Genomic DNA, 27,422 nt, shown 5'->3' with positions numbered 1-27,422 from the left:
ATCCTGAAACTGAAAGGCAGATTTGCGATGCTTTAAACCTGCCCTCATTCAAAATTGCTACTGAGAGAGACACAAGATAGGGAGCATTATTCCCCACTTGCTAAGACGGGTTTTACACCCGTGTAATGCCACTGACTTCCTGGGTGAATCAAGGCCACAATCTCTACAAATGTGTCAGTCTGGAAGTCCTGTGTCCCCTGTGGGGAGATGCTGAGCTCCTGTCCCCAAGGCATTGATCCTGCACAGGATACAGAGGTTCTCTGAGCCCTAGCCTAGAAGCACATACAACCTTCTCAGTCTGCACAGCCCAGACGTTCCTCCTTACTTACATACACACATGTAAATGGCTACGGGGTGGCCATGGTGGGCCTCCTTCCATCCAATTCTGGCTGCCAGACATGGGTGCACAAGGAATCCTGCTCCAGTCCAGGAGACAATGAAATGTCTGTGGCAGTTGGCAGTGACCGGGAGGGACAACAAGACTGTGACAGCTGCTTGCTCATTCTGTTCTAATTCAGGTTCTTACACCTAGCACATCAGCATGGTATCTGTACCCCTTGTGCATCCTCCCCTGCAAGTTTGGCTGATGCAGGAGCCAACCCCCAAGCACCAAAAATGATTTTGCTGCTATATTTTAAGGGAATGCTGCAGTTTTAAACCACAAATTAAATTTTTAATGAAACTTCATAACTGTAGTACCCAAATGTAATGTAATATTGATAGGAGCGGTGCATCCAGCTAGCATGAGATTGCCCTAGAAAGCTGTTCAGAATGTTATGCAATATGTAGCTAAATTAATTATTTGTAATGAAAGGATCCATGTCCCTATAGCATTACTGAGACCTAAGTAGTATAAAGAACCCTCTTTTCAACCTCACAGGCTATAGATGTCAGGCAGAGAGAAGAAAAATTATTTTGGAACCAGAAACAGTGAGAGAAAGAGAAAGAAAACAGGGAGAAGGCTGAGAGAAAGGCAAAGAGATCTGCAAAGAGAGAGACTGCAGTTAAATGCAGCAAATTTCAGCGCTCCCATTTGAAATGTTTGTCCACTGCCTCCTATGGCAAGGAACACTCCACCTTCAAAGCACAGAATGTCTTTGCTCCTTATCACACCTTACCAATTTTCAAGTTGTTCTAACAATGTATGTGGATTTTAGAAAGCGTTAAAAAAAAAATAAAGCCGCTTTAAACAGAAACCACCTTGCAAACTTAACCATAGAGCTCTTGCTGCTCCATAATGTCTGAGCTCATTTAGTGCTCCTTCTCCCCTCCTATGCCTTCATGAATTTTAAAAGGAACTCAGCTTTTCTTGTTTGTGGGACATGGCTAGCAAGGGGTGCAGACATTACTCTATAATCCTGAGTAAGGGTCCTTTCCTCATTGTGTTCCCACACAGAATGTGCTCTTACCTGCTAAATTCCACCCTAAAGCACATTTTTGGATGAGTTAGAGAAATGTACAATTCAAGGGTCAGAGAATCAGGGGTCAGGTATCTCTGATCCATCCCTGCTCGTTAAGGATAGCACTAGCACACCCTACAGCTAAGTTAATTATCAGATGACTCCTCCTTGATGGACAGGAAAAAGGGGCTGGGATTTCTCACTAATTGAAGCCTAACCATTGTTATTTCCCATTTCAAAGCTGCCTGTTCCCATAATGGATTGTGCTGTCCCCATTGCAGAGAGGAGAATCATATGTGAAATTAACACCACCCCAGAGGAGGGTGCTTTATGTACAACAGACTTCCTGAATAAGAGACTTCTGTTGCTCATTGCTCTCTGGGGCTACAGTTTCCAGGATTAAAGAGATTTGTTCACTTTTTTAAAAAACCCTTTTTTAGATTTGTAATTCTGTTGTTCTCATGCAAAGGTTAGCGTTGGACAGATTGAATATTTACATACATTACCTCTTCTTCAGGCAGCTGGCTTTGGCAAAGGTTATTGTGGAGGCAGGAATCTCAGTCCCTTGAGGGAGCAGTTTGGACCACTTTGAAATGATATCCTCCCCTCCACCCATCCCCCACATGCTCCCTCTGGCTGATATTCAGAACTAAGTCACCTGGAGGAGTCCTAGACAGAGGTGTCTGGCAGTCCTCAGCTCCAAAAGTAAATCAGCCCTTTGGAGATGGGGGCGGGAATGTTTAAAAATAAAAGGAGCTCACCCTGCACACTGGCTAAATCCACAAAACTATCTCATGTCCGTAGATAGTTCCCGTTTTTTTCATATCTAGGTGTTGATATGCTCAATAGTATCTGAGCACCTCTTGTGTTACACCCAACACCTTAATATCATAAAAGCATAAAGTCCTGTGAACCACAAAAGATTCCTCTGGCTGGGGCCTCATATCAGCAGGCTCAGTGACACCAGCAGTTTCTGAATAACATGTGGATGTTTGCAGAGGTGGAGGCTGATTCTGTTTTCATGTCCACCTGTTTTACCCAGGGTTTAATTCCATTGACCTCAAGATATACACCAGTGCATAGGCCTATGGTCTCTTCAGACCTTTTCATTCCATCCCTTTTCTCAGAACCAGCCAGAGCAAAGGATAAAGAAAGCTCAGATCTGGCCAGGTAGGACAAGAGCCACTGCCCCTGGCACCACAGTCCCCTCTCCCCTTATTTTTGCACTCAGAAAATGTACAGGATGGATGTCAAAGAGGAGAAAAAGAAATCAGGCCAAATGGAGCAAGATGTGAGAACCCTAGAGGAAAACACAGGCTTTTCCACCGAGAATTTCCTGAGGTAGGGCCTGATTCAAAGGACACTTAACCAAAGGTAAGATTCCCATTAACTGCAATGGGCTTTGGATCAGGTTTCTCTAGAGCAACACGTACCAATATAAAACTACAAAGAAGCCACTGGCCATTGAACTTATGATGATAATGAGAACAAAGTCTGTCCCATAAGCCTTTGGCTAAGCAATTATTATTATAATGTATTGTATTTTTGTAGGAGCGGTGCAAGGGGGGAGCAGTGAGAAGTGACAGTTTATGGTGCAGTTTGGACATCTCAGGAAGGTTAACACTAGTAAGTACCAGTGTATGTTCTCGGAAGGTCAGAGCTTGATGGCTCTAGTGAAAGGTACCAATGCAAAGCCTTGTAGACGCATTAGGGCAAGCTACCCCCCACGGATACACTGCAGTGCTGAGGGGACAGTGACTGGTTGTTTGCTCACTTTCCTTAGCCTTTCATTGAGGTTACACAACCTGACGGAATATAGCAAGGGATTCGCCGGGCCTTTATAGCAATGACCATGACCTCTCCTCAGATGGGGAAGAGAGCAACGCATAAACCATTTGCCTGAGGAACAGTAACTATCATATGTCTTCCCCTGTGCATGAGGTGAAGGTCAAATCTTTGGGTCTAATCTCATATTAAATCCACTGGACATGGCTTAGTTTGGAGGAAAGGATGGAGCTAGATAAGAACGGTTTCTGAGAAGGAACCTTTAATGTCTTTTGTAATGAGACTCTCAGGGGACATCTGGAGTTAATTAAATGCTTGCAGCAGAAGTTCTGTCAGACGGATTCTCACTGCCACACATGCAGACTCTATTGTGAAGAACATGAAAGGCTCCCTTTATACTTCATCTCCTGGAGAGATTTTACCAGGCTTGGCTAGCCGCCTTAAATGGGAGTTAAAACGAGGAGAGGGTTGTGAAGTTATGTAATACGCTTTCTCTGCAGTACATTGTTCCCAGACAGGCAGTCCTTGCATCTCTTCACCCACTTCACTAACCAACATTCAGTGGACTCCTGGGCATCACTCCACTTCAGTCAGTGGACTCTTACACAAGGGCAGAATTTGGCCCTGAATGTTCTGCTGCTTAAAATACTGAAAGGTGACCTGACCATTGATCTGGTTCAATGCATATTGGGAGGGGGCTCTGGGAAAAAGACAACTCAAATGTCTTCAGTGGCAACTACTACCAGCCATTTTCCTTTCCAGCGCCCAGGGCAGGACTCATCTGGAGATCCAGAATGTGCACATTGAACCAGAAGATCACCAGAGTGAAATGGAAATCCCACTTTTCTGACCTGCTGTAGATTCCCCATAATAAAAGGAAATGAACAACAAAAAGAACCAACCATGAAGAAAGAAAGAAAAATTATTTTATCTGTATGCTTCCATAAATGTGTGAGGCAATCACAGTGATGGATGCATCATAAAAACATGATTAGATAGATTAGATCGATCGATCTGAGTTCATGCTAGCAGATTCCTGTCTAATTTTCCAATACTCATCAGCAGACATAAGCTTTTATTGGTGACTGGCATACATGTTGGAGACAGGAAACAAATTAATAACACGTCTAGATTAGACAAGACATTATGTACCATGGACCATAAAGAAGCATATTTTATCTTGAAACCAGCCTGCCCCACTCCAAAAGTACCTCCCGCCCCCTGCAATGCTCCCATGCAAATCTCACAGCTCCCATCAGAAGTGGAGCTGTCTCCCAGTGACTACAATACTGCAGTTCAAAGAAAGGAGAGAGTAGTGAAACCAGCAAATAGATTGTCCCAGATGAGGGCTAAGTAGTTGGGGTTAAAAGAGCTCTAAAGTGCAGTCAGGAAACAGCCTTGTATAGGGTTCACATAAGAAGGGAAGGGCAGTGGGGAATGAATACAAACAGAAACTCCACATCCTCAATTCTCAAGGCTCGAATAATAGTCAGCCTTGGCTGAAGTGCTGAAGATAAAAAAGCAGCAATTTCTCTGAGTAACCGTGGCTACTAAGTACCCTCACCAAGGCTTTTAATTTTATCAGTTCTTTTGTTTTCCCATTTCATTAAAAATACTCTTTTATCCCCATAACCAAGTTATGTGTCCACATCCCTGTGCAGGAAATATGAGGATTGTATTCATGCAAAATCCAAGGCCAAATGCCTGAGTCTAAACCAACTGTGCTTAGTGAAGGACCTTGGGGGTGGGGGTGAGCTGGGGGGTTCTAATCCGCCTTTTGGCTCCCCCGATCCTGGTGCTAGCTGGAGGCTGATTTGGCCTCTGGCAAAAGAACAGCCTAAGGGCTGCTGTAAATTAGGCCAGTTGGAAGAGTCGCCTAGGAACTGGTCCATTGGTTGCTAGTTGCAGGTGCCCGGCATTTCCTGATCACCCCCCCCCCCACTCACCTCAGGACCCCACTCTATGACTGATGAGTTTTACCATGAATGTTGTGGATTATGGGAGGGCCCACAGATTTCAGTCAGGGGTCAGACTCCCCTCCCCCCATTGTGCTAGACATTCTGCACACAGGGGGAAGTGGCCTAGAGCCGGCTTGTCAGCTGTCCACCCCCAGTTCTCCTGCACCCAGCTGCCCACTTAGCACAGCTCTGCATGGCCTGAGCCTCCAGCACAGGGCCCCGGTTCTGCCCTAGACTGTTCCCACGGCTGGTTCACTGGAAGGGACTGAGGCGCCCCTAGGGATTCTGGGGAGATCTTCCCTCCTGGCTAGACATCGACTTCAGCGGGGACACTGACAGGAGTAGGGGGTGCTCCTACCGCCCCAGACTGCTAGCCCAGACTGCTAGCCCAGGCCAGTACCCCTGGGTTATTGCAGCCTGCGACCCTGAGCCCCACTGGCCCAGCCAGAACAGAGCTCCTGGCCACCCCTGCCTTCCCGCGTGGGGAGGGTCGGTCCCTGGGGCCGAGCTTACCTCTCCCTCGCTGCCCGCCGGGCCCGTTACCCCTGGCGTTAAAGTAAACGGGGGCCCAGAGCTGCCCTGGCCCCATCCCGCTCTACACCCGTCCTCAGGGGAGTGTCCCCGGGTCTCCTTGTCCTGCTCCAAGGGGCGGGGGCGGCTGGGGGCGCCCTGCGCCCCGGAGCTGCCTCCCCCCCCCGCTCTTTGGAAAGGCGCGGGGAACCTTGCTGGTGCCGGCCCCTCCCCTCGGCAGAGCCCGAGCCCCCCCGGGCCAGCCACGGCCAAGGTTGCCGGGCATCCCGGCCCGCACCCCCGCCGCCGGACCGGCCGCTTCTCCTCCGCAGGCCGGGCGACGGGAGCGCCGCCGGCGGGCAGATTGCACGCGGGCCGGGCCGGCGCACCGGGGCTGGGTCGGAGCAGGGAGCGGGGCGGGAGGGGCTGCACGCCACCGCCCCTCCCCCGCCCTGTCCCACCACGAGCCGGCCGTCACTCGGCTCTGCCCCAGCCCCAGCCGCTGGTCTCAGGCCCCGCCCCCCCTTTGGCCCCGCCCCCGCCCGCGCGCCCGGCAATTAAACAGGGATTCCACCCCGTGGTGACGTCAGCGGCGGCGTGGCCCCGCCCGCGGCTTATAAAAGGCGGCCGCGTTCCGCAATCGGCTCAGCCGCTGGCTGGACAGCTCCGCGGTGCTGAACTCCGGCCCCGGGCGAGGCGCGAGCTCAGCGCCCCCCCCCCCTCCCCCGGCCCGGCCCGGCTCAGCCCAGCCCAGCCATGCCTGCAGGGCCCCCCCGCTGCCTGCTGCTCCTCTGGCTCTGCCTGCTGCCGGGCTGCGCCCAGGATTTCGGCCCCACGCGCTTCATCTGCACCTCGCTGCCGCTGGACGGGGACCTGTGCGGCGCCTCGCTGCAGGGCGGCGGCGCGGCCGAGGAGCTGAAGGGCACGGTGCTCCAGCTGCGCGAGACCGTGCTGCAGCAGAAGGAGACCCTCCTGAGCCAGAAGGAGACCATCCGCGAGCTGACGGCCAAGCTGGGCCGCTGCGAGAGCCAGAGCCTGCCGGAGAGCGGGGCCGGCGAGCCCCGGGCGGGCGGCGCAGCCGGCAGGAAGCAGAGCGGCTCCGCCAAGAACACCATGGGGGACCTGTCCCGCGCCCCCGCCGCCGAGACCCTGAGCCAGCTGGGGCAGACGCTGCAGTCGCTGAAGAGCCGGCTAGAAAACCTCGAGGTACCGTGTAACTCCCGTCCTCCCCTAGCTGGACGCCGGGGCGCGGGCCGCCCCGAGTCCGCCTCTGCCGCCGCCCCAGCCTGTCCGCTGGACCGGGGCAGCCGTCTCCCCAATCCCGTCCTGCCCGCGGGGCAGAGGCCCGAGGTGACCGCCCGGCTCTCTGGTCTTGGCTTGCGTCTCATGAAGCCGGGCCGCGTGTTTGCTCCGAGCTAAACGGGTTTAACTCTCCGCGGCTGGTGCGCGCCGGGCTGGCCCCGGGTCCAGGCCGCCGGCGGCGAGTTTTGTGTGTAACGATCCGCTTCTTCCCGTCCCTGCTCCCCTCCCCGCAGCAGTTCAGCAGGATCAATGCGTCAGGCCAGACCCACAGCCTGAAGGACATACTGCAAAACAAGATCGATGACCTGGAGAAGCAGGTGCTGTCCCGGGTGAACAGCCTGGAGGAAGGGAAGTTAAACCCCAAGAACGAGTCCGAGGAAAGGAGCAAAATCGAGAGCACGCTGACCTCCCTGCACCAGCGCATCAGCGACCTGGAGAAAGGTAAAGGGCCGGGTTTGGTTTGAAGGCACCTTTCCCGGCGCCAGCCGGGCGCAGGACCGGATCAAAATCACGCTGCTTCGCCCCTCCCCCCCCCCCCCCCGTTTACACAGCGTGTTTCCTCCTGTCCCCCCTAAAGAGACGCAGAACCGAAGTTCCTCTTCCCCAGCAGCGGCGCCTTTTAAACCCCGGGTCTGTCGCCTTTTCCTTGGGCGGGAGCTCCGGGCCGCGGGGCGAAGGGGTCCCGCTCCGCAGGAACTCGGGAAGCTTTTTGTAACGTGCCAAGCGCCCCTGGTTCAGCCCCGCGATGTGCGGGACCGGGCCTCTGCTCCCGCGCCCGCAGCCAGGCGGCCCGGAGCGCAGCGGGTGCCCACGCCTGCCCTACCCTCTGCCTGACCTAGGGGAGGCTCTGCGCGGGCAGGGGCTGCAGCGTGGGATTATTTCATGCCCACTCAGGCTTGCTGTGCCGGGGAGGTCCGGGCCATGGGTTCGCGTGGGTCCCTCCTGCTCTAGGGCAGCAACTGGAGGAGGGGGGAGGCGAGAGCCCTGGCCCCCGGCGCTGTCCGTCTGACCGGGATTAGAGCGCGCAGTGGGCGGGAGGGATTTGAACGGTGCCATTTTAAGGCTCGTTATGTAACCCTGGGGGGGCGGTGGGCAGGAAGCCGAAGGGCTCGTAGAGCAGCCGGAGCTGCAGGGAGCCACCGGCACCTGCTAGCCCGGCCCAGCCCCGCGCTCTCTCCGACCCACCCCGCAGAGGCGCACGGCGCGGCGCACGGCGTCTGTGCCTCTGGCTCCTGCTCTGCGCTTCGGCGCCAGGGAGACAGGAAACCGCCTCCCTCTTCTCGCCGGGCAGGGCAGAAAGACAGCCGGCCGGCCGACAAGTTCCAGCTGACCTTCCCGCTCCGCACCAACTACATGTACGCCAAGGTGAAGCGCAGCCTGCCCGAGATGTACGCCTTCTCCGTCTGCATGTGGATCAAGTCCAACGCTTCGCCCGGCGTGGGGACGCCCTTCTCCTACGCCGTGCCCGGCCAGGCCAACGAGCTGGTGCTCATCGAGTGGGGCAACAACCCCATGGAAATCCTCATCAACGACAAGGTGGGCGGGTCTCCCCGCGCCTGGGGTGGAGGGGGTGTCTCGCCCCCCCTGGCACTGGTGAGCGTGGCTGCCCGGGGCGGGGCAGGGCAGGCGGGAGCCGGGCCCCCCCCGAGGCTGCGATCTCAGGCCCAACCCCACAACACCCGGTACCAATAGCACGGAATAAATGGAGACCCGCCTTGTGCTAAAGCCTGCCCCCCCCCCTCCTCCCCCGACAGCCAAGGGCCCGCGGAGCCCGGGTTCCCTGCGGGCAACGCAGAATTCAAGGATCGCAGCGTGGGCCCGATCCTGCGCCCTTTCAGCTGGGGGGGGGAGCTTTGCCATTGACCTTACTGGCAGCAGGGGCAGGGCCCAAGGCGCCGCCCCCTCCCCGGGCTAGGGAGCGCCCTGAGCTGCCGCAGAATCGGCTCAGCCCCAGCGCTCAGAGATGGGGGGAGGCTCGGGCCCTCTCTGAGCAGTGGTGCAGGAACCCCCTGGGCTGCAGTAACGCCCCCCCCCTCCCCCGCAGGTCGCTAAGCTGCCGTTCGTCATTAACGATGGGAAATGGCACCACATCTGCATCACCTGGACCACGCGGGACGGCGTGTGGGAGGCCTACCAGGACGGCACGCAGGGGGGCACGGAGAGAACCTGGCTCCCTATCACCCCATCAAACCCCAGGGGGTCCTGGTCCTGGGCCAGGAGCAGGTAAGGCACCGCCAGGGCAGGCAGCTGGCCCGGGGCATCCGGGGCGGGCTCCCCAGCCTGCTAGAGTGAAGGGCGGCCGGGGGGCTGGAGGGGAGGGGACGCGGCCCGGGGCTGGAAGGGGCGCGGCCTTGATCCGGGGGGAAGGGGGATCAAGTCTCTCACACCCCACCAGCAGAGGATAAAACCTGTGTGTGTGTGTGTGTGTGTGTGTGTGTGTCCCTCTCACACACACCCAGCAAACACGCCCAGGGGGGGAGAGGGGATAAAATCTCTCTCACAGACACACACACAGTCTGTCAGTCACACACACAGACACACGCATTGACAGTCAGTTGCACACTGATAGTCACACACACATATTGACAGCCTCTCACACAGTCACACACTGACATACACAGTTACACACTGTCACAGACACAGTTACACACTCAGTCACACACACAGTCAGACACACTGTCTCACTCAAACACACACTGACTCTCTCATTCACACACAGCAAGTCTCACACACACACACACGCACGGACAGGCTCACACACAGTCCCACCTACTGACACACACTCTGTCGCACATACTGCCAGACTCTCTCTCTCACACACACAACACTCACACTCACACCCGCACTGACAGTCGGTGTCACACACTCACTCAGTCACACGCACCCTGCCGCACGCACAGTCCGAGCGCCCGGGCAGGCTGCGCGGTCGGTGGGGCGGCCGGGGGGTCGCAGGGGCTGCACAAGGGGGGGGCCGAGGCAGGCGGCCTGTCGGGCGGAGCAGGGGGGGGCTGACTTGCGCCAGGCGCCCCCCAGCCCGCCCCGCGCCCGACCCGCTGCCTGCTGTCTTCCAGGACACGCTGGGCGGCGGCTTTGACGCCACGCAGGCGTTCGTGGGGGAGCTGGCCCACTTCAACCTGTGGGACAGGAAGCTCAGCGCGGGCGAGGTCTACAACCTGGCCACCTGCAGCTCCAAGGCGCTGGCCGGCAACGTGCTGGCCTGGGCCGAGACCAACATCGACATCTACGGGGGGGCCACCAAGTGGACCTTTGAAGCCTGCCGCCAGATCAACTAAGGGCGCGGGGCGGGCGCGGCTCCCGGCCCCCGGCCAGGATCGGATCCAGGACAAACGTCTCTCGCCCCTGCCCCGCCCGGCCCGGCCCGGCCTTTCTCTGCAAGAACACACCGAGCAACCCGCCCCTCGCCGGCCAGGAGGCCGGGGCGAAGTTCCCCGGGGGGCTGCCCCCCAGCCTGGCCCCCCACAAGCAGGTGCGAGGCGGGCGCGCGCTGGACTGAGCCTCGCCCCTGCGCTGCACAGCTCACGGCCGGCCGGATTCTGCTGGCGGGCCAACCTCCTTCCACGCCTGCGTGCCTTGGGCCGGTGCAGCGCCGAGCACCCCGTCTTCACGTGCATCCTCGGGACGGGGCTCCCTCCAGTCCTGCCGCCCGCCCCCCTCGCGGGCTCCCGCAGCCCGGCCCTGGGGCAGATCCTCCCCGCTTTGTCGAGAAGGTTCTTCTGCGGGCAGGGCAGGGCGCGGAGTCGGGGGGGTCCCGTGGACCCCGCCCCACCTGCCGCCCCGCGCTCCCTGGCTGTGGGGCAGAGCCCGCGGAGGGCCTGACTTTGCTGAGGGGGCGGGGGGGTTGACTCAGCAGGGCGCGGATCCTAGAGGGCTAGTCACGATCCCAAATTATTGGGGGGGGGGAAGCCCCTCCTTCCCCTACTGGATTAGGAACCGCAGCCCCAACCCCGGGCACGGCCCCGATCCCCTTTCCTGGCGGGGCAGGGGGGCCTGCTCTCCTTCCACCCCGCTCAGAGCCCCAGGGCTCCCTCCTCCGCCAGCCCGACCCGCAGTCAGGGTTTGGGCAGCACGAGCCCTTGCCTCGCGTCCGAGGACTTGGGGGGGAGGAGGAGAACCCCTGGGAGCGGCTCGGCGCTGGGGTCTCTGGGGCTCTTGGCCCTCGGCCCTGAAAACGTCCCCTCCCTCCCAGCCAGCGAACTGAAGGGCTAAGGAGCGCTGCGGGCTTGGGGGGGGGGGGCAGAGCAGGAGCTTTGAATCCTGTCCTGCCGGGCCTGAAGCCGGGCCGGGCCCGCGGGCAGCGGCGCTGGGTGTTGGTTGTGACGGACAGGCGGGATTGCCCAGGGAGGGAAGGGAGCGGCCAGATGCTGCCGGGCTAAACAGCCCCCGCCGTGCAGCTGCGCTTCCCCCCCCCCCCCGCCTTTCTTCCTGGGCCCCGGGGCCCCGCAGCCTCCGGCCGGCGCCCCCAGCCCGAGCCAGGGTGAGGCTGCAGGGCTGGGGCCCCCCCGTGAGTTACACAGGAGGTGCTGGCTCAGGACCCCACTTTCCCCCCCCCCCCCCAGTTTTGCGGCACCGGTGGTTCCCGCAGCGGCGGGGGAGGAGGGGTGGAGAAGCGGCTCTGACGCTGGTCGAGCTCTTGTCCGGGCTCCTGCAGAGCCGTGCACTTCGCCCCAGCGCTGCTCGGGCTGCACCAGGGCCTGGGGGCACGTTCCCGGCAGGAGCTTGGCTGATCGTCCCTGCGAAACTGCTCCACGCAGCCTGCGACTCGTCGGAGCTGTCCCTGCAGCACCCGGCCAGCCGCCCCCCCAGCCCGTGGAGCTGTCCAGCCAGCACCCGGCTACCTCCCCCCGCGCCGGGGCGCCCCTGAGTCCCGCCCGTTTCCGAGCCGGGGGAGAGGACGAAGATCCATGTCTCCATGCCCCGCTGTTCCCTTTTGCACTGACTGATACATGCCTCTCTCAGGTAATGTCCTTTTATAACACACACAGCACTGCGGAAGCAGTGTCAGTTTTGCCTCGCTACTGCTCGACAGTTCCCAAAGGCATCCTACGTGTGATAGCTGTCAAATAGCCTTTACTGTCCCTTGAGAGTTTAGCTACCATTTAAACCTTCAGCCTTTCTGCTTTTGATAACACAGTCTCTTATTTATCTTACTGTAAAAGGAAGTTTGTTACCAATAAAAGGTATTTTTATGAAGGAGAAAAATAAAAGTATAACATTAACTGATGGTCCCTGAAAAATATTTTAAGCTGCTAAAGGGGGAAAAATGATAAAGAGAAACTTATTTTGAAATAATAGATACATTTTGTATGGTTTCCTTTTAAACGCCCGCTCTGTATTCCTAGATTGCACAGATCACTCCATCCCCCACTTCTGAACCCCAGCTTCGGTGGTGGGGTTGGGGTGAGGCAGAGAGAATTCACACGAGGCTGAAGCAGCCATTAAGACCAACTCCAAAGATGTGGCAAATAAACATGCAAGGTACACTGGCAGGGAATAAGCAGTTCAAAGTTGATGCTGCTCCCTGGGGCTGATCCTCCTCAAGCCAGCCAGAGCTGGTCCTGTGACCATCAGTTTAAAACACAGCCTTGAGACTCAGAGAGAAGCCATCACCCAGAAAACAAACCATGTTACCTTGATACCAAAATATGGCTCAGGGCAGCATCTTTTAACCGTGCTCTTTAAAACAAAACAAGCAAAAACAACGTTGTAAGCTCACTTTGTTAAGCTATTTGTTGGCTTCTCTCTTTTGCTGAGAGAAAAACCAAATAATTGGAAAAAAATAAATCCACAGTCCCCATTGAATCTGATTTGCCAAAAGGGGTGATATTGATACAATGTATATACTGTACAGAATGGTAGAAAATAAATCTATCTTCATTTGTCATTATTTTGCTAACCAAAGCTGTACATTTTTCCTATGACTTGCTATCTGTCTTTCTGGGTTTTGAATGGGTTATTAATAGATATCACAGCCACACGCCACAGCAGCGGTTCTGGAAATGCACTGGTGCTAGTGGTATTCATGCTTTTTCATTTTATTGCTGAAATTACATGAATTGTTGAGTTTATTTTTACACAATAAAGAGTGAAGAAAGATACTGGGCTCTCTTTCAAATGTTCTGTGAACTTTCCTGACTAGGCACTAGCCAAGTTTCTTGCTGGGGTGTTGGGCAGAGCTGGCCAAAGTTTGTTTGTTATTTAAGAGGAATTTCGGTTCAAGGCTCCTTGAAGCCTAAGCTAACCTAGGATTTAGGCTCCCTCCCTTGCAGCCAGGCCTGTCCACTGAAATCATCGAATACAGGCCACGTTTGACCCTTCCTTGCACCTTAACTTTCACAGGTCTTTCAACACCTCATGCATTGCATCAATGAGCCACAGGAAACAAATCACCTGAGTGTAGGTAAAGGGACCGGAGGGGTGGGCTAGACTGCTTAACTGTCACTTACACTTTTGTTACAGCTGAATCTGAAGAAGCCCAGTCACTAAGAGAGGAAATCCTCCTAATAAGATACAGAGCGTCCACAGTAACAGCGACCACAGCAAAAGCCATTTTGCATCTTATATGCCTTATTTCATTCTACTACATGTATGTTGTGTGCAATGATGTGTATAAATGGTATGTTCCTGTTATTTATATGCCTATAGCCCTGGATTTGTGTGTTACCATTCATGCTCAAGATATCTCAAGGCTTGTCACGCTAAGCAGCAGATACTGGTACTGCATTGCTGATTTTTAAAAAGGGCTCCCACGGCAATCCTCACAGTTACAAACCAGCAAGCCTACCTCAAATACCAGACAAACTGATTGAACCTATAGTAAAGAACAGAATTACCAGACAGATGAATAGGGTGCATTGGGGAAGAGTCAATACAGTTTTTGTAAAGGGAAATTATGCCTCAGCAGTCTATTAGAATTCTTTGCGGGAGTCAGCAAGCATGTGGACAAGGGTGAGCCAGCTGATACTGATACAGTGTACTTGGACTCTCAGAAAGCCTTTGATACCAAAGGTTCTTAAGCAAACTAATCAGTCATAGGATTAGATGGAAGGTCCTCACATGGATCAGTAACTGGTTAAAAGATAGGAAACGAAGGATAGGAATAAATGGTCAGTTTTCAGAATGGAGAGAGATAAATAGTGGGGATCCCCACGAAGCTGTACTTGGAGCTGTGCTGTTCAACATATTCAAAAATTACATGGAAAAGGAGTTAAACAATGAGGTGGCAAAGTTTGCAGAGGGTACAAAATTACTCAAGATAGTTAAGTCCGAAGCTGACTGTGAAGAGTTACAAAGGGATCTCACTAAACTGGGTAACTGGACAACAAAATGGCAGATGAAATTCAGTGTTAAGTGCAAAGTAATGCACATTGGAGAACACATTCCCAGCTATACAAATGATGGGGTCTAAATTAGCAGTTACCACTCAAGGAAGATCTTTGAGTCATCATGGATAGTTCGCTGAAAACATCTGTTTAATGTGCAGTGGCAGACAAAAAAGCCCAAAAGAATGTTGGGAACCATTAGGAAAGAGACAGATAATAAGACAGAAAAATCTCACAGTGCCATTACATAACTCTCTGGTACACCCACACCTTAAATGCTGCCCACGGTACCAGCTGCCCCATCTCACAAATGTGTATTAGAACTGGAGAAGGCTCAGAGAAGGACAACAAAAACGGTTAGAGGATTAGGGACACACACACACAGCCTACACTGATAAACACCGGTGGCCAACACACCATAGCACAAGAGGTATGGAACAGCTCCCATCTGAGGAGAGATTCACAAGACTGGCACTGTTCAGCCTAGAAAAGAGACGACCCAGGGGGATATGAAAGAGGTTATAAAATCATAAATGGTGTGGAGGCAAAAAAGTATTGCTCATCCCTTCACATAACACAAGAACCTGGGGTCATCCAATGAAATTAATAGGCAGCACATTTAAAACAAATATAAAGAAGTACTTCTTCACACAGTGCACAGTCAACCTGTGGAACTCATTGCCTGGGGATGTTGTGAAGGGCAGAAGTATAACTGGGTTCAAAAAAGAGTTAGATAAATTCATGGAGGATAGGTCCACCAATGGCTATTAGCCAGGATGGTCAGGGATGCAACCCCCTAAACCTCTGACTGCCAGAAGCTGGGACTGGACCACAGGGGATGGATCCCTGAATAACTGCCCTGTTCTGTTCATTCCCTCTGAAGCACCTGACACTGGCCACTGTCAGAAGACAGGATACTGAGTTAAATGGATTATTCATCTGGCCCATATGGCCATTCTGATGTTCTTACATTCTCATTGTCTGTGTGGGCAAAGGTAGAAGCCATGGTGTGCTCACCTACTATGGCCTGTGACATTAGAATCTGTTTTAGTGAGGGATGGACTTTTGGCTAAAGCCAGTGGGTTATCCCAATGCTTTCCAACGTGCCCTGGAAGCTTTAATCTCCACATGCTCAGACACTAGAGATGGGCAAAAGGGACACAGGTGAAACATCTTCTCTGAAGGTGTACACAAGAAGAGGAGAGAGTTCCCTTCGTTCAAATCTTCCTCCATTTCAGACATCAACATCACGGTGCAAAGCCACAGAAATTTTCTTCTGGGTTTTCCCTCACCCAGAGTAAGATTTATGTTCAAAAGTTGAACCTCCTCCATCTCCCCTGGCTGGACTGACCCATTTGTGATCATGTGGTATGTCACCCTGTTCACGTGGTCATGCCTGATGGCTGTTAGAATGATGGCCCGAAGAGAAACGGTCTCGGCACTCACCAAATCCCCAGTCACCATAGGCTCTGAGTATCTCCTGAAAGTGAAAAGAAGACTGAACTATCTCCCTTCCTTCCCTGCTGGCAAGAGCCCGGTTTGGGTGTATTTGTTTGCTCATTAAAATACTGGTTCTGAATGAGCGGGACAGTGCATCGCCACAGAGGGAAAGCTTGTGCAAAGAGGTGGGTTTTGTATTTGGCTCTGAAGGCAGATGAGGTTAGATGCATTTCTTCTGGCCACGAACGCCAGCAGCAGTGATATGCACATAGCATGCGAAGTCACTTCCAGACAGAGTTTTGCCTGTCACGCGGCAGATTATAATTTTGGGAGATAAATGCTAGAAATGTCCACTGGTTACACACCCACCTCACAATGGACTCGCCGGAAAAACTGCTTTTAACATGTCGATTCTTAACAAACAAGAGCGGTTTACTGACGACAGCTGCACCTGGGAAGCATCTGCAATTCCCAGCCCATTCCTCTCCAGCTGTGAAGGAAACCTGGAGAAACACATCTCCTGAATCCCAGGGCTAGTTCTTGCTCTACACTACCATTGGCGAGGCCAGAACTTCACTTCCTGTTCAGTCAGGGGCTGTGCTTCCTGTGGGCTGAACATCTGCACCTCCAGCAGGAGACATGCCTCGTATCGCTCAACAGGACCCTCTCCGCCTGAGTAAGGAGTGGCAGCACCTAAGGGTGTCTGCTAAGGGAGTCCCAGCCAGACCTCAGCTTGAATGGAGGGGGAAAGAAGGTTTAAAAGCTAGGGGTAAGGGGTGAGTGCCAAATCTCAATGTGCTAACCATCTCCCCTCAACAGGACAGGAGCAAAAGAGGAAGCGGTGGGGGCGTGAGTGAGGGAAAGGCAGGTCAGGCAGCAAGATCATAGTCCCAAGTTTCTCTGGTGTTGCTGAGCACACTGGGGCATGGCCAAGCTCCTGCAGTCTGCTCTTTGCCTGATCTATCCCAGGTGGCAGTCTCTGCTAATGACATCCCTAAACATTTGGCTTCCATCTCCCTCAGTCCTCCTGCCTTCTGGTTGTCAAGGAAACCGCTTCCTTTGGACCAGCTCTCATCCATCCAGTGCATATGACCCTACCATAAAAGCCCTTTCTGCCCAGGAAGGTTTGATACCTTGATCGGCCCTGTTCTCTTTAGGGATGTTTCAAGTAAAATATATCTATCTACCTTGAAGTAGGGGGAGGGTGCCTCAAACTGAATTGCTGGTTTGATTTTGTTCTAGGGGAACCAGAGTACATTTCTAGCTTGAGGATTATTCTACAAGAGTCGATAAAGGCCTGAAGCATGTGGAGCCACTCATGGCTGGGAACAGATGCAGACACTAGCATTTGGTACCTTGGCAGGGAATGGGCAGCCTTAAGAATCCTCCAGTGGCAAAGGTAAAGTGATATATCCAGACTGTTTTAGGATCATTTGCTCAGCCCCCAGGGAAGGCAGGGAATAAGACACGTCACTCAATTGCAACTCTTCCACTTGATTAAAGAGATGATGCCAATGGGTTACCAGCAGAGTCCCTCCAAGCCTCTTGGATCAGAAAGGTGTGGGGGAAGGAGTTACAGCAGGGAAATGACAGGATCCATGAAGGAAGCAGAGGTGAGAAAACGCAGCCTGGGGCACATGGATTCCCAATTCCCATCTTTGCTAGTATTCTGCACCTCCCTCAGCTCCCGAGTTCCTCAGGTTATCCCTAGAGCTTGGGGGAATTTACATGAGCAACTTCAAAGCCAAGTGAAAGGGCATCTGAGATCATATGCATGCCCCCTCCATTACACTATTTGTGTTACCATTCACCGGGGCTGGTCTGAGATTGTAGAACAAACTGCCCCAGGAACTAAGGCCATCACAACCCTTAGCACCTTCCATGTCCAGTGCAATGCTCATTTAATTGACCTTGCTTTCTCAAACACACACAGCAACAGGCATATTTAACCCCTCTCTCTCCCTCCCCCAAAACAAGATGCTCCACTGCACATGCTTCTCCCTGGGGGAGAGGTGGCGAGAACATGCACCACAGGACAAACGTTTAGTCACGTTGCTAATGCACTACGTGAAGGTCTTCAGATGCTACAAGGATAAGTGTGGTATGAGAACCCATATAGAATAGCCGACTGACATCACATGATACTAACACCCTCTCCTCCAATGTCACATGCCCAGAAAGTGCAATAACCTTGGCTAATGTCAATTTCCTATTTTTTATTACCAAAAAAAAAAAAAATCTCCCTGGACAGGCTGCTTGATCCCATTGTTAGTGGGAGCAGTTTATGTCCCTGCAATGGAAATGCTATGCTTATTTAGCAGCATTCATGACTGATTTTGTGCTGTTATCAGAGACACTCTCTCATGTCCCCAAGACACTCCTGGCTCTCAGAGCAAAGACTTTCCAAGGGAAACAGAGAGATGTCATATTAGTTGCACTCAAATGTGTCAGTTGCCAGGGTCTAAACCTACTGTGCCCACCCTCTATTCCTGAAAAGGAAAATGAGTCGATCAGCTGCAGGTTTATATTGCACTACAATTTAAAAACAACACACACACACACACACACTCTCTCTATATATACATACATACACACACATACACACACAAGACACCCTTTACCAGCAGCTGAAAAATGCTGCTCTGATGAAAAGGACCTTAACCTGTCACCCATGGAATAGCAGGCAGTGCTGTGGGTCAGGTTAAACCTTACTGGAAGGGCTGTGTGTGGACCGAGGACTGTAATAGAAGGGGTGGAGGATGGCAGTGCAGGTCAGGGTCAAAGTGCATTGGTACAGCTGAAGGTGGGAGAGAAGACCTGGACCAGCAGGGGTTGCACAGGGCAGGAGCGAGATGCATTGGCACAGCCATCGGAGGAAGTATGCATGGCACCAGCTCACACCGTGCCCAGCTCTTTAGCCCACACTCTCACCCCCCTTGCCTTAATATCTACAGAAGTTTGCCTAGCACAGTAGACCCTGAATGTTGGTGGGGGCTATTGGGCCCCACCACTGTACAGCTATTAAATAATAACGTCCCTGAAATAAAGGGGACACTTTCTCCCAGGTGCCAGGGCCCTCAAATAACATCCCTGCTGGGCTGAGGTTGCGCAGGAGGATTTTACCTCTGGTGCCTTCTGCCCTCCCTATGGCTGTGCAGAGTTACCATCCCCCGTCTCGAGAAAAGAGAGTTTCTGAGGCACTCCCTAGAGACAGCCTGTGCAGAGAACCATGGGCACGCTTTATGCAAATAAGCGTGTCAATCAGGCTGGGAAAGCTTCTGCCGGACTACAGCTGCAACCTCAGTGGGAAGTAATAGCTCAAGAGAAACTGTTTAATGGAAGCTTTTGCCCACCCCAAGAAGATCTGCCTAAGCACAAGGCAAAGGACTTACTGACTGCCAACAGACATGGGCTACTTCCAGTCCTCCAGCTGCTGGAGGTGGAGACCACCTGATTAGGCTACTGGTCTGTAGCCCAGCCCCTGGGCGAAGTGCTTGTGTGCAGGGCAGCAACCACCAGGCTGTTTTCCACAGCAGACTGCATCATGGGGGTCAGACCATTTTCCCCTCTAGCCCCGCCTGGTTGTATTAAGTTCTACCTGGAAAACAGAGCTTGGCAAAAGTTCTTGAGTTGCATGCAGCGAGAAAGATGGTTAGAGACCCAGCGTCTCTCTAGCTCTCTTGCATGCTTCCATCCACTTTGTCACCTGCTCGGGCCCTCTTTAACCTGCTGGGCTTTAGGTGTGGAGGGCTGCCCCTAGAAAAGCAGCTGTTGTTCTTCCCCCTAAAACAATGGAAGGGAAAGCACCTCCCTTTGCCCCCCTCCCCCCGGGAGCTGAAAGGGACCCACAGCTTCCTGATTTCACTGGGGCATGTTCCCTCCATTGACACAACAGCACTGCAGCTGCTCGTCTCCTGGGTCCCTGAAGCCCTCGGCTGTGGGGAGCCAGACTCTGAATTCAGATAAGATGGACACGGGCTGTTCCCCATGAACACACTCCGACGCTACAGATGCCATCATGCCCTCCACAAACACTTTCTCTGCCCCCTAGGATCTCCCTGCTACCTCCTCCGGCTCATTGGCACTGCTCTCCATTGCAGTGTGGGAGGCACCCAGCTGGCGACGTAACTTCCAGGGTCCAGGGGCAGAGGGGAAGGAGCGTCGGATGAGAATAATCTTTAGGGACGTGTTTGTCAGAGATGCCCAAAGGACGTGTGAGAAAGGACAGCGAAGTAAGTGATCCCAGGGCTCCACCATTCCCTTAGCAACCCTGTCCTTAGATTTGATCCCCATCGTTTCTGGGCCGTTGAGCCACACATGTACCAGGTGGCATTAGCCAGTGCCCTCCATCTGCCATGAAGGAGACACACCTGAAACTCCACGTGCAGCCGGGGCTGTAAGTGGGGATTGCAGCTGTCCCAGCATCAGGTACTAAAGTGAAGACCCCCTCACCAGCAGCTGGATGGCAGGGAAGGGGAACATCTGTCCTGGTTCCAGGCCTATTGGTTGGAAACCACTGTAGCAGGCTACACGCTTACTCTCGGCTCCAGGAGACGTCCCTGCCTCAGTGATGGTGGGGGGACTGCCCGGGCAAATAGCCAATCCAGAGGGATGCAAACAAGAGAGGATGTTACCCTGGCCAGTGCCAAAGTGCATTAAATCCCAGAGCCTTTGAGAGCAATGGAGCAGATGGAGAGCTCAGGCTGAATGAGGACAGGACCTACGCCTTGGGGAGCGTTCTTAAGGATAGGGCATGACTCGGATTTACAGCCCTGATCTGCTGCCTTCTTGGCCGCCCACCCGCCCACCCACTCCCCTCCCCGCAAGGTTGGCTCTATTCCCCCCCATCCCCTACAGCTGGTTCCATCATTAGCGGGAGAGACGAGAGGAGATATATTTTTATTATTCACATTTATGGCAAGTTCCTCCACAAGCCCATAAGCAGCAGAGAGGCGGGTATTGGACCCACACACCCCAAACAACCTGAAGCTGCCTTACTAGTCTTACCCAGGAGGGAAAAAAAAGGAGCCAGGCTCCCGTATGTCCCAGGGGGTAGGAGTGTGTGTGTTGGAAGCTGAGTTCCCTTCATTACCGGAGCGGTCTGGAATGTAGCTTTCAGAAATGTCTCCCAGCATTATTTGCCGTGTTTCTGTCACCGTGTAGGTCTCGGGAGACGAGGCAGGTGAGGTAATGTCTTTTATGGGACCAATGTCTGGTGGCAGAAGGGACAAACTTATCTCACAGAGCCCTTCTGGAGCTCATAGCATTGTTATAACTTATACATTACCGGAGGCACGCTAGGTGCTGCACAACGCACAGTTAGATTAATTGGTACAACGTGGGCCAGAGGCTGTAAAACAGGGTGCTTGGAGCCCATGTTGAGTGTATATTTAATACAGATCCCATCACACCAATGTATTAAATATACATGCGACCCACGGTAGGGAGCCGATGTGTGGCTGGCTAGATTTCCCTAGGGGGAGTTATTGGTGTGAATGGGTTCTTGCTCCAGCAGATTCGGGGGGGGTTGTTGCAGAGCAAAGCAGTTTTCTGTACACATCTGCTGAGATTGCTTTGCCTTCATTTTGCCAAAGGCGAGTCACAGCGACGGGGGAGGTAAGTTCCTTGTTCCCCTCGGCTCAGCTCCTAAATGACCTCCCCTGGGAGCCTGGGGTGCTGGCGTCATCCTTCCCAGCTCCAAAGCCAACCCCCACCCCGCCGCCCACCAGCCCTGCAGGTTTCAGCAGATGTAAGGCAGCCGCTCTGCACAGTCCAACCTGTTTAGCCTGGAAACATACACGCCTGAGCTGTAACCGGCGCCGAGCGTGCGTCTCTGAGTCCTCCTGCTCCTGCCCGCCCAGCAGCTACAAGCTCATTGAGTGCTGGGCACCCCTGGCACCTCCGCTTGCTGGGACTAATTGCCTGTGACATGCCTGACGTCACCGCAGGGGTCCCAAACGCCTCTAAGGACGCCATCCAGGGACTAATTACCAGGCGAGTGCGCATGGCAGAGGAGCAGGCGGGAGGCAGAGCAGGAAGGGGGGTCAGGGAGACGGGGCTGTGTCTGTTCGGAAGGAGAACGTCACTAATGGCAGAGAGCCCCATTCCCCTCTGCTCCCACTGGCTCAGTGATTCCGCTGAAGTCAAGGCAGCCCCCCCAGCTACAACTGGCAGCAAAGGCGGCAGCAGGCAGAGCCTGCCCAGTCAGAACCGCGAGAGCGTGAAACCAGAGTGAGACCAAGGGCCTCTGTTGCACTTCCGCTCACCAGCTGGGAGCCCGCTTCGGAGCCCCAGCTTGCAGAAGGCCCTTCCCAGCAAGCTCCTGCAGGGCAGCGCGCTGCCTTGTCGAGCTTATAAGAAAAGGCTCTTCGGGAAGGGGCACCTAGGACCTGGCCTCCAGGGGGAAGAGAAACCCAGCCAGCCTCTCCTAGGCAGAACCTGCTGCAGCAGGGTCACTCCAGCATGCCCCGCGGGTTTGCCTGGTCAGCACCTGCAGGTCCAGACAGCGGGACAGGGAGGCGGGACCAGGCTGGGCTGGTGAGGAACTGGAAGGTTTCTTTGCCCCCCCCTGAATCTCGGGGCTGGAGTCTGGTGGCCGCGTGAGGCTCAGCTCCATCTGGCACAGCAAAACGTACCCAGCGGGCCCGAGCGGCCATTGCCCTGCACCTTGTCCAGAGTCCGACACGCGTGCAAAGCAAGTGTGTAAAATGCTGCCAGACAGAGCCCTCGCATGCGACACTCGCCTCGCACGAGCTGCAGGGCAACAGAGCGCCTGGCAGGACATGTTGAGGGAGGAGCCCGGCCTGGGACCATCACGTCCTGCGGCAGCCTGGACCGAGGTGCATTTCAAACACCCTGCAGCCACTGACACTTCCCAAGAGCAGGCGTTCGACCTCCTACCCATCTAGGGGTAGAAAGCTGCCCATCCCCCCGGCATCCAGCCACCTTCTTCAAAGCTGTAGGCGCGCGGCGAGATGAAGAGGAGCTAGCGCCTTGGACAAGGTAGAACTAAACCCCACGCCTCGGAGCGGCAGGCCTGTCTCCCCACGAGGCGCCGCAGCTCATTGCCATGCACCGTACAGAGGAAGTAGGTCAGTAGAAGCAACAGAGAGGAGGAGCCGGAGCCCGCGTTCTGCTCTGAAAGCCCCGTGGAGATTTCTTTCGGGATTTACCGGCAGGCGAATCACTGGAAACCACATCCTTCTAGTAACCCAGATTCCTCGCTGTAAGGAGGCTCTGCCTGCCTGCAGGGTGGATTCAAACCCGCTCCGGGGTCCAGTCTCATCACGTCTAAACAAGGGGCAGGCAGCTCTGGCCAAGCAGCAGCAGAGAAAGGCCGAGTTCAGGGGAGGGAAGGGGGGTGTTGAGCACAGCATGACCATTGCCCTTCCCTGCAGAGCCAGTGCCTCAGAGTGGCCTCCCTTTTCCAGGGCAGTCCTGGGGGGCCGCTCGTGACAGCGGTTGCAGAACATGCGGCTGTGGGATTCACGGACTGCAGGACATGAAGGAGGGAGGGTTTAACACAGGCTTCCCCTTCCCACTAACACTGAACTGGGCAGCTCCCTCCTCCTACTGCTGGACACGCCCTGCTTGATCCCAGCTTCATAGCTCTGGGCGCCTCCGGCTGGGACGCAAGGACGAGATTCTCTTCGTCTCGTCCACCTTTAGCCACATCTTGGCACCGGAAGCTCCCGCGTTTAGAGGGAGAGGGGGAGGAAAAGGCCGGCAGCTTGAGGCTAGGCCGGGATGACATTTGCCTCCAGGCTCTGAATGCCTCTCTGCCGCTGGCATTTAGGTTTAAACCCCCTAAAGCGCCAAAGACGACTCCCCCTTCTCCCTCCGCAGGCACAGACCCCGGAGAAAAGCGACAGCACCAAGGAGACCCAGTGCCAAGGAACGGCAATTTGTTCCAACAGCAAATCCATGTAACTGCACAAAAGTCAGGCCCATTCCCCGCTGCCCCAACCCAGTCTGATTTTAAAGACAGAACGCCACGTTTCACCCAGAAAAGCCCCGTGTCAGTGCTGTGATATTTCACCCCTTCATCCGAGTCTTTAGGCTGAAACGTTAGAACGTGGGGGGTGGAGGGGCTAAAGCTCAGCTCCTACGTCTGTATTTAGGCAGCTCAAGAACAGGGGCCTGCACCGTGTTTGTATTTATTGGGGGGGCTGTGGTAATGCCCTGGGGCCCCGGTGAAGTATCAAGGCCTCACTAGCACCCACGTCTCACACAGACGCACTAGAAGTCACAGGTGCCTGGCCTCTGGGGATCAGGGTCTGAACATTTCCACCTAAAATGCTGAGGGGGCGGGTGGGAGAGAAATCTCTTATTCTTGGGGAACCAGCCCTGAGAGCGCATCCCTCCCAGCACCAGCTTGAAGGAAGAGAACCGCCTGCCCATCACCAGCCCACTGAGCTGTGTCCCCTCAGGGTCCCTCTGTTTAACCCTTTGACCGTCATGTCCGTTCCTGGTTTCTCATTTGTTGTCCCCGAATTTAGTCGAGTCCCAGGCTTAGTAGCTCCATCCCTCAGAGCTCCAGCCCCAGGCCCGGCTCCCTCTCCTGGAGCTGGCCCAGGGCGTGCAACAAAATCCCCACATCTGGCCGTGGAAGTGGAGGGAATGCCAGTGCCCAGGGGAGCCGGGCCAGCCGCGAGAGCTGGAGTGGTGCGTGGGATGATTTGTGATGCCACGTGATGGTTACCCAAAGCCCATCACTCAGCCGCACACAAACGGGCACCTGCGGGACTGGACGGACGGGGACAGGGAGTGGTGACCAGTGCTTGGTTGACTAACAGACGCTGGACTAGCAAATATTTATCACATCCCCCATACGCATCCTAGATACATCAGTCTGTGTGAAGCACAAAATTGTAACGGGGGAGCCGTTAGGCAGCCTAAACTGGCTTTGCTCACTTAAGCTAAAGTATTGCATAACCTGGGCGTTCACTTAAATAAGTGTTGGCCTGGACACACAGGGAAGCAGTCAAGATCAGGACGGATGAGAGCTTTACCACCGCAAGAGAACGGGAGATACTCGCACAGGCCTGTACTGCAACGTCCCCAAGGAAGAGGACAAGAAATTTGGTTGTTCGACCCTAATTCAAACCTAGGAGGAGCCTTCGCGCTCCCTGGAACTTGGAAAGCATGCGTTCAGCACTGAGATAGGAGAGTAACGGAGCAGGACAAAGTGATGTGACAGGCACGGAGACAATACACCCATCGGGATGGAGCCTGGCTCCTTCATCATAGGACCTGCCTCCCAGCTATGCCCTTCCCACACTTCTAACGGGGGTAGGCACAGGAGCGCTGTCAGCCCACGAGTCTTGGGCAGAGAGAGGTAAATAGCCCGCTGTGGTAGCCAGGAACGCGGCATTCAGCTAGCCCATTTCTGGGCTGCATCCCTTTAACATAGGAAATACATGACACTTTTTCTCATAAAGAGAAAAAAAAAAAAAAAATCTTCCTCGCTCCTGCCCTTTCTTTCTGGCTATCTGCACAATGGCTGGGGATTCAGATACTCTCCAAGTCGAGTTTTCCCAGAATAATGACTCAGTTCCAGGAACAACGTTAATTCTTTGCAGGGCTTATTTTCTTCAGGTTTTGAAGAGTCTGCTGTTTCCAGTCCCCTCCCTCGCACACAGTGACTGGGTATCTGCCTCCCGGGTGATTCCTTTTGAAGTACTTATGGAATGAAGCTGAACTTTCAGATCTCTCCCCGTGGAGCCGTTCCTGCCCCCGACAAGCCTCGGTGCTAGCCAGGCACTTTGGTGGCCTGCCCCGCAGCTCAGGCCTTTCCGAGAAGGGCTCTGCATGGCGTTGGGCCCCCAGTCGTTGGTGCGAGCACAGCCAGTCATTCCTCAGGCAGGCCATGCGGCCCTCCTCTGTAATCTGAAGGCCATTGTGCAGGCTGGAAGGTGAGAGGAACGGGAGCGACATCTCCAGAGCAGCAATAACAAAGGCACTTAAATAGTCAGGCTGAGTTTACCTCCGAAGCAAGGCGGGTGTCAGGGATAGAGGAGGTTTTTAAGGCTCACTTCCCCTCCCATTAGCAGAGGTGGCAGACGGCACCAGTGGCACCCAGCCAGGTGGGGCTGGGGAGCCGCCTCTGCTGCCAAGCCACTGCCCAGGAGTCTTACAGTTTAGTGGAACTTCATTTAAAAAAAAAAAAAGGGGGGGGGGGGTGAGGGGAGGAGTAAAATAATTGTAGCAATCACAAAACAGCCCTGCCAGCTCTGGCTAGATTCATGAATGGCGTGAGCAGGTGACTGGCAAACTTCCTCTGCGACTCTGCCAATGCCCTTCAATCCCAACCTGTGCGTCTTCTCCCCACCTGCACCCGGCCACACGCTATTCCGTTCCTCGGCTTCTCTGTCCCATTCTGCCAACACCCCTGCCTCCAACCCTTCCGCTCCCTGGGCTGTTCCCGGGCCAGATCTCTAAATACCGACGCCTCCACACACCTCAAGCTTAGCCTGCAGAACCTCTGTTACACCCCGGGCCTCTGCAGAGACTGGGTGCACAGCGGCCGGGGGATTTTGTCATGCTTGTGACAGGCTGTGCTGAGACCTGCCAACTCACTGGTGAATGTCACCTTCTCAGGATTAGGACTGCAGTGGCATCACACTGCAGCACATTCTGGGATTTTTACAGCACTTTGCCTCCTTACACACAGCAGAGGAAATTTTGCTTTGCAAAGTTCTGCAGCTTTCTTGGAAGTCACCCTCCCCTAATTAGGAACGGGGGTTTGACCTCCATCGGTAGCGGGCAGAGCATATTTTGCTCAGACAAGACAGAGATGCCTAGAGAACACTGGAATTGGCCCAGCTTTCTAGACCCCTTGGAACATTTTTGCAAACCTTCCTGGGTTTTCTTCTCCTGTGATTTTATCTGCTGCAGTCTTAATACCACCTTAGCAGAGTTATACTAATTTCCTTCACTTCTTTCCAGTCAGTGCCTTATAACATGACTGATCTTAGCAGGAGCTGCTGAGACCCCCCAGAGGGGAATGGGCCTCATTAATGGGTGCATCGAAGGAGGCGTGTGTGTGTGTGTGTGGGGGGGGGGGGGTTACATGCACCCCAGAAAATGGATGGTGATGGGGCCTCAGACCGCAACTCATTTCACATGGGAGGTTCCCAGCTGGTGGTTGAGCACAGCTCCTGCAGGGGACGGTTGAGCACTGAGCAGGGCAGGGAGCGTCTTTCTTCCCCAGCGGAGACAAATAGCGACCGCGTCTCCCTGAGCACGCTGCAGAACTGGCATTTGTTCTTTCCTTGTGAGCAATGCAGAGGGAGCAAAGCTGAACACAGAGCATCTTGTTCGCATCATCCCTGTAACGGGAGGTTCCCTCTCGCACACGCCTGGGGTTCGCCTGCAGGCCCCTTTCCCCAGCCTCATCTTTGTTTGGGACTCAAATAGCGAACCTGAATATTTTACCTGAGCCAACCAGGCCTGCAGATTCTCCCCCCCGGCCGTACCCCCACTGGGCAGGAGTCACATGGTGTTCCCATGGCATTACTTCCCTCACACACTCCACTGACTGGCAGCCCATCTGCACGGAGACAGCAAGCAACAGATGACAAGATCCACAACGAGCTCAGAAATTGGGTCAGCGATAGCCTGCAGCAGACTTTACCGTGCATCATCCCGGCTCCTCTGCTGCATCGACTCGCTTATGTAATGCCCTG

General features: G+C 54.5%; 1 protein-coding gene and 1 long non-coding RNA gene across 2 annotated transcripts; both read left to right on the top strand.

Moving 5' to 3' along the window:
- Positions 1-2,642: 2,642 nt before the first annotated feature.
- Positions 2,643-4,071, top strand: LOC137152825 (uncharacterized). The gene is made up of 3 exons (XR_010919615.1): positions 2,643-2,774; positions 2,952-3,026; positions 3,948-4,071. It is a non-coding gene; the product is annotated as an uncharacterized lncRNA (long non-coding RNA).
- Positions 4,072-6,220: 2,149 nt separating this feature from the next.
- On the top strand, positions 6,221-10,486 carry NPTX1 (neuronal pentraxin 1). Its single transcript, XM_067547231.1, is given in 6 exon segments — positions 6,221-6,859; positions 7,189-7,396; positions 8,247-8,491; positions 9,000-9,108; positions 9,111-9,178; positions 10,027-10,486. Coding segments are annotated over 6 exon segments (1,302 nt in total). The 5' UTR covers positions 6,221-6,409; the 3' UTR covers positions 10,249-10,486.
- The last annotated feature ends 16,936 nt before the right edge of the window (positions 10,487-27,422 follow it).

Source organism: Emydura macquarii, unplaced genomic scaffold, assembly GCF_026122565.2.
Source record: "Emydura macquarii macquarii isolate MOO-44397 ecotype Brisbane River unplaced genomic scaffold, CSIRO-AGI_Emac_v2 contig_1230, whole genome shotgun sequence".
NCBI classification, from domain to species: domain Eukaryota; kingdom Metazoa; phylum Chordata; order Testudines; family Chelidae; genus Emydura; species Emydura macquarii.
The sequence above is the reverse complement of the archived record's forward strand: the minus strand, read 5'-3'. Positions and strand labels throughout refer to the sequence as shown.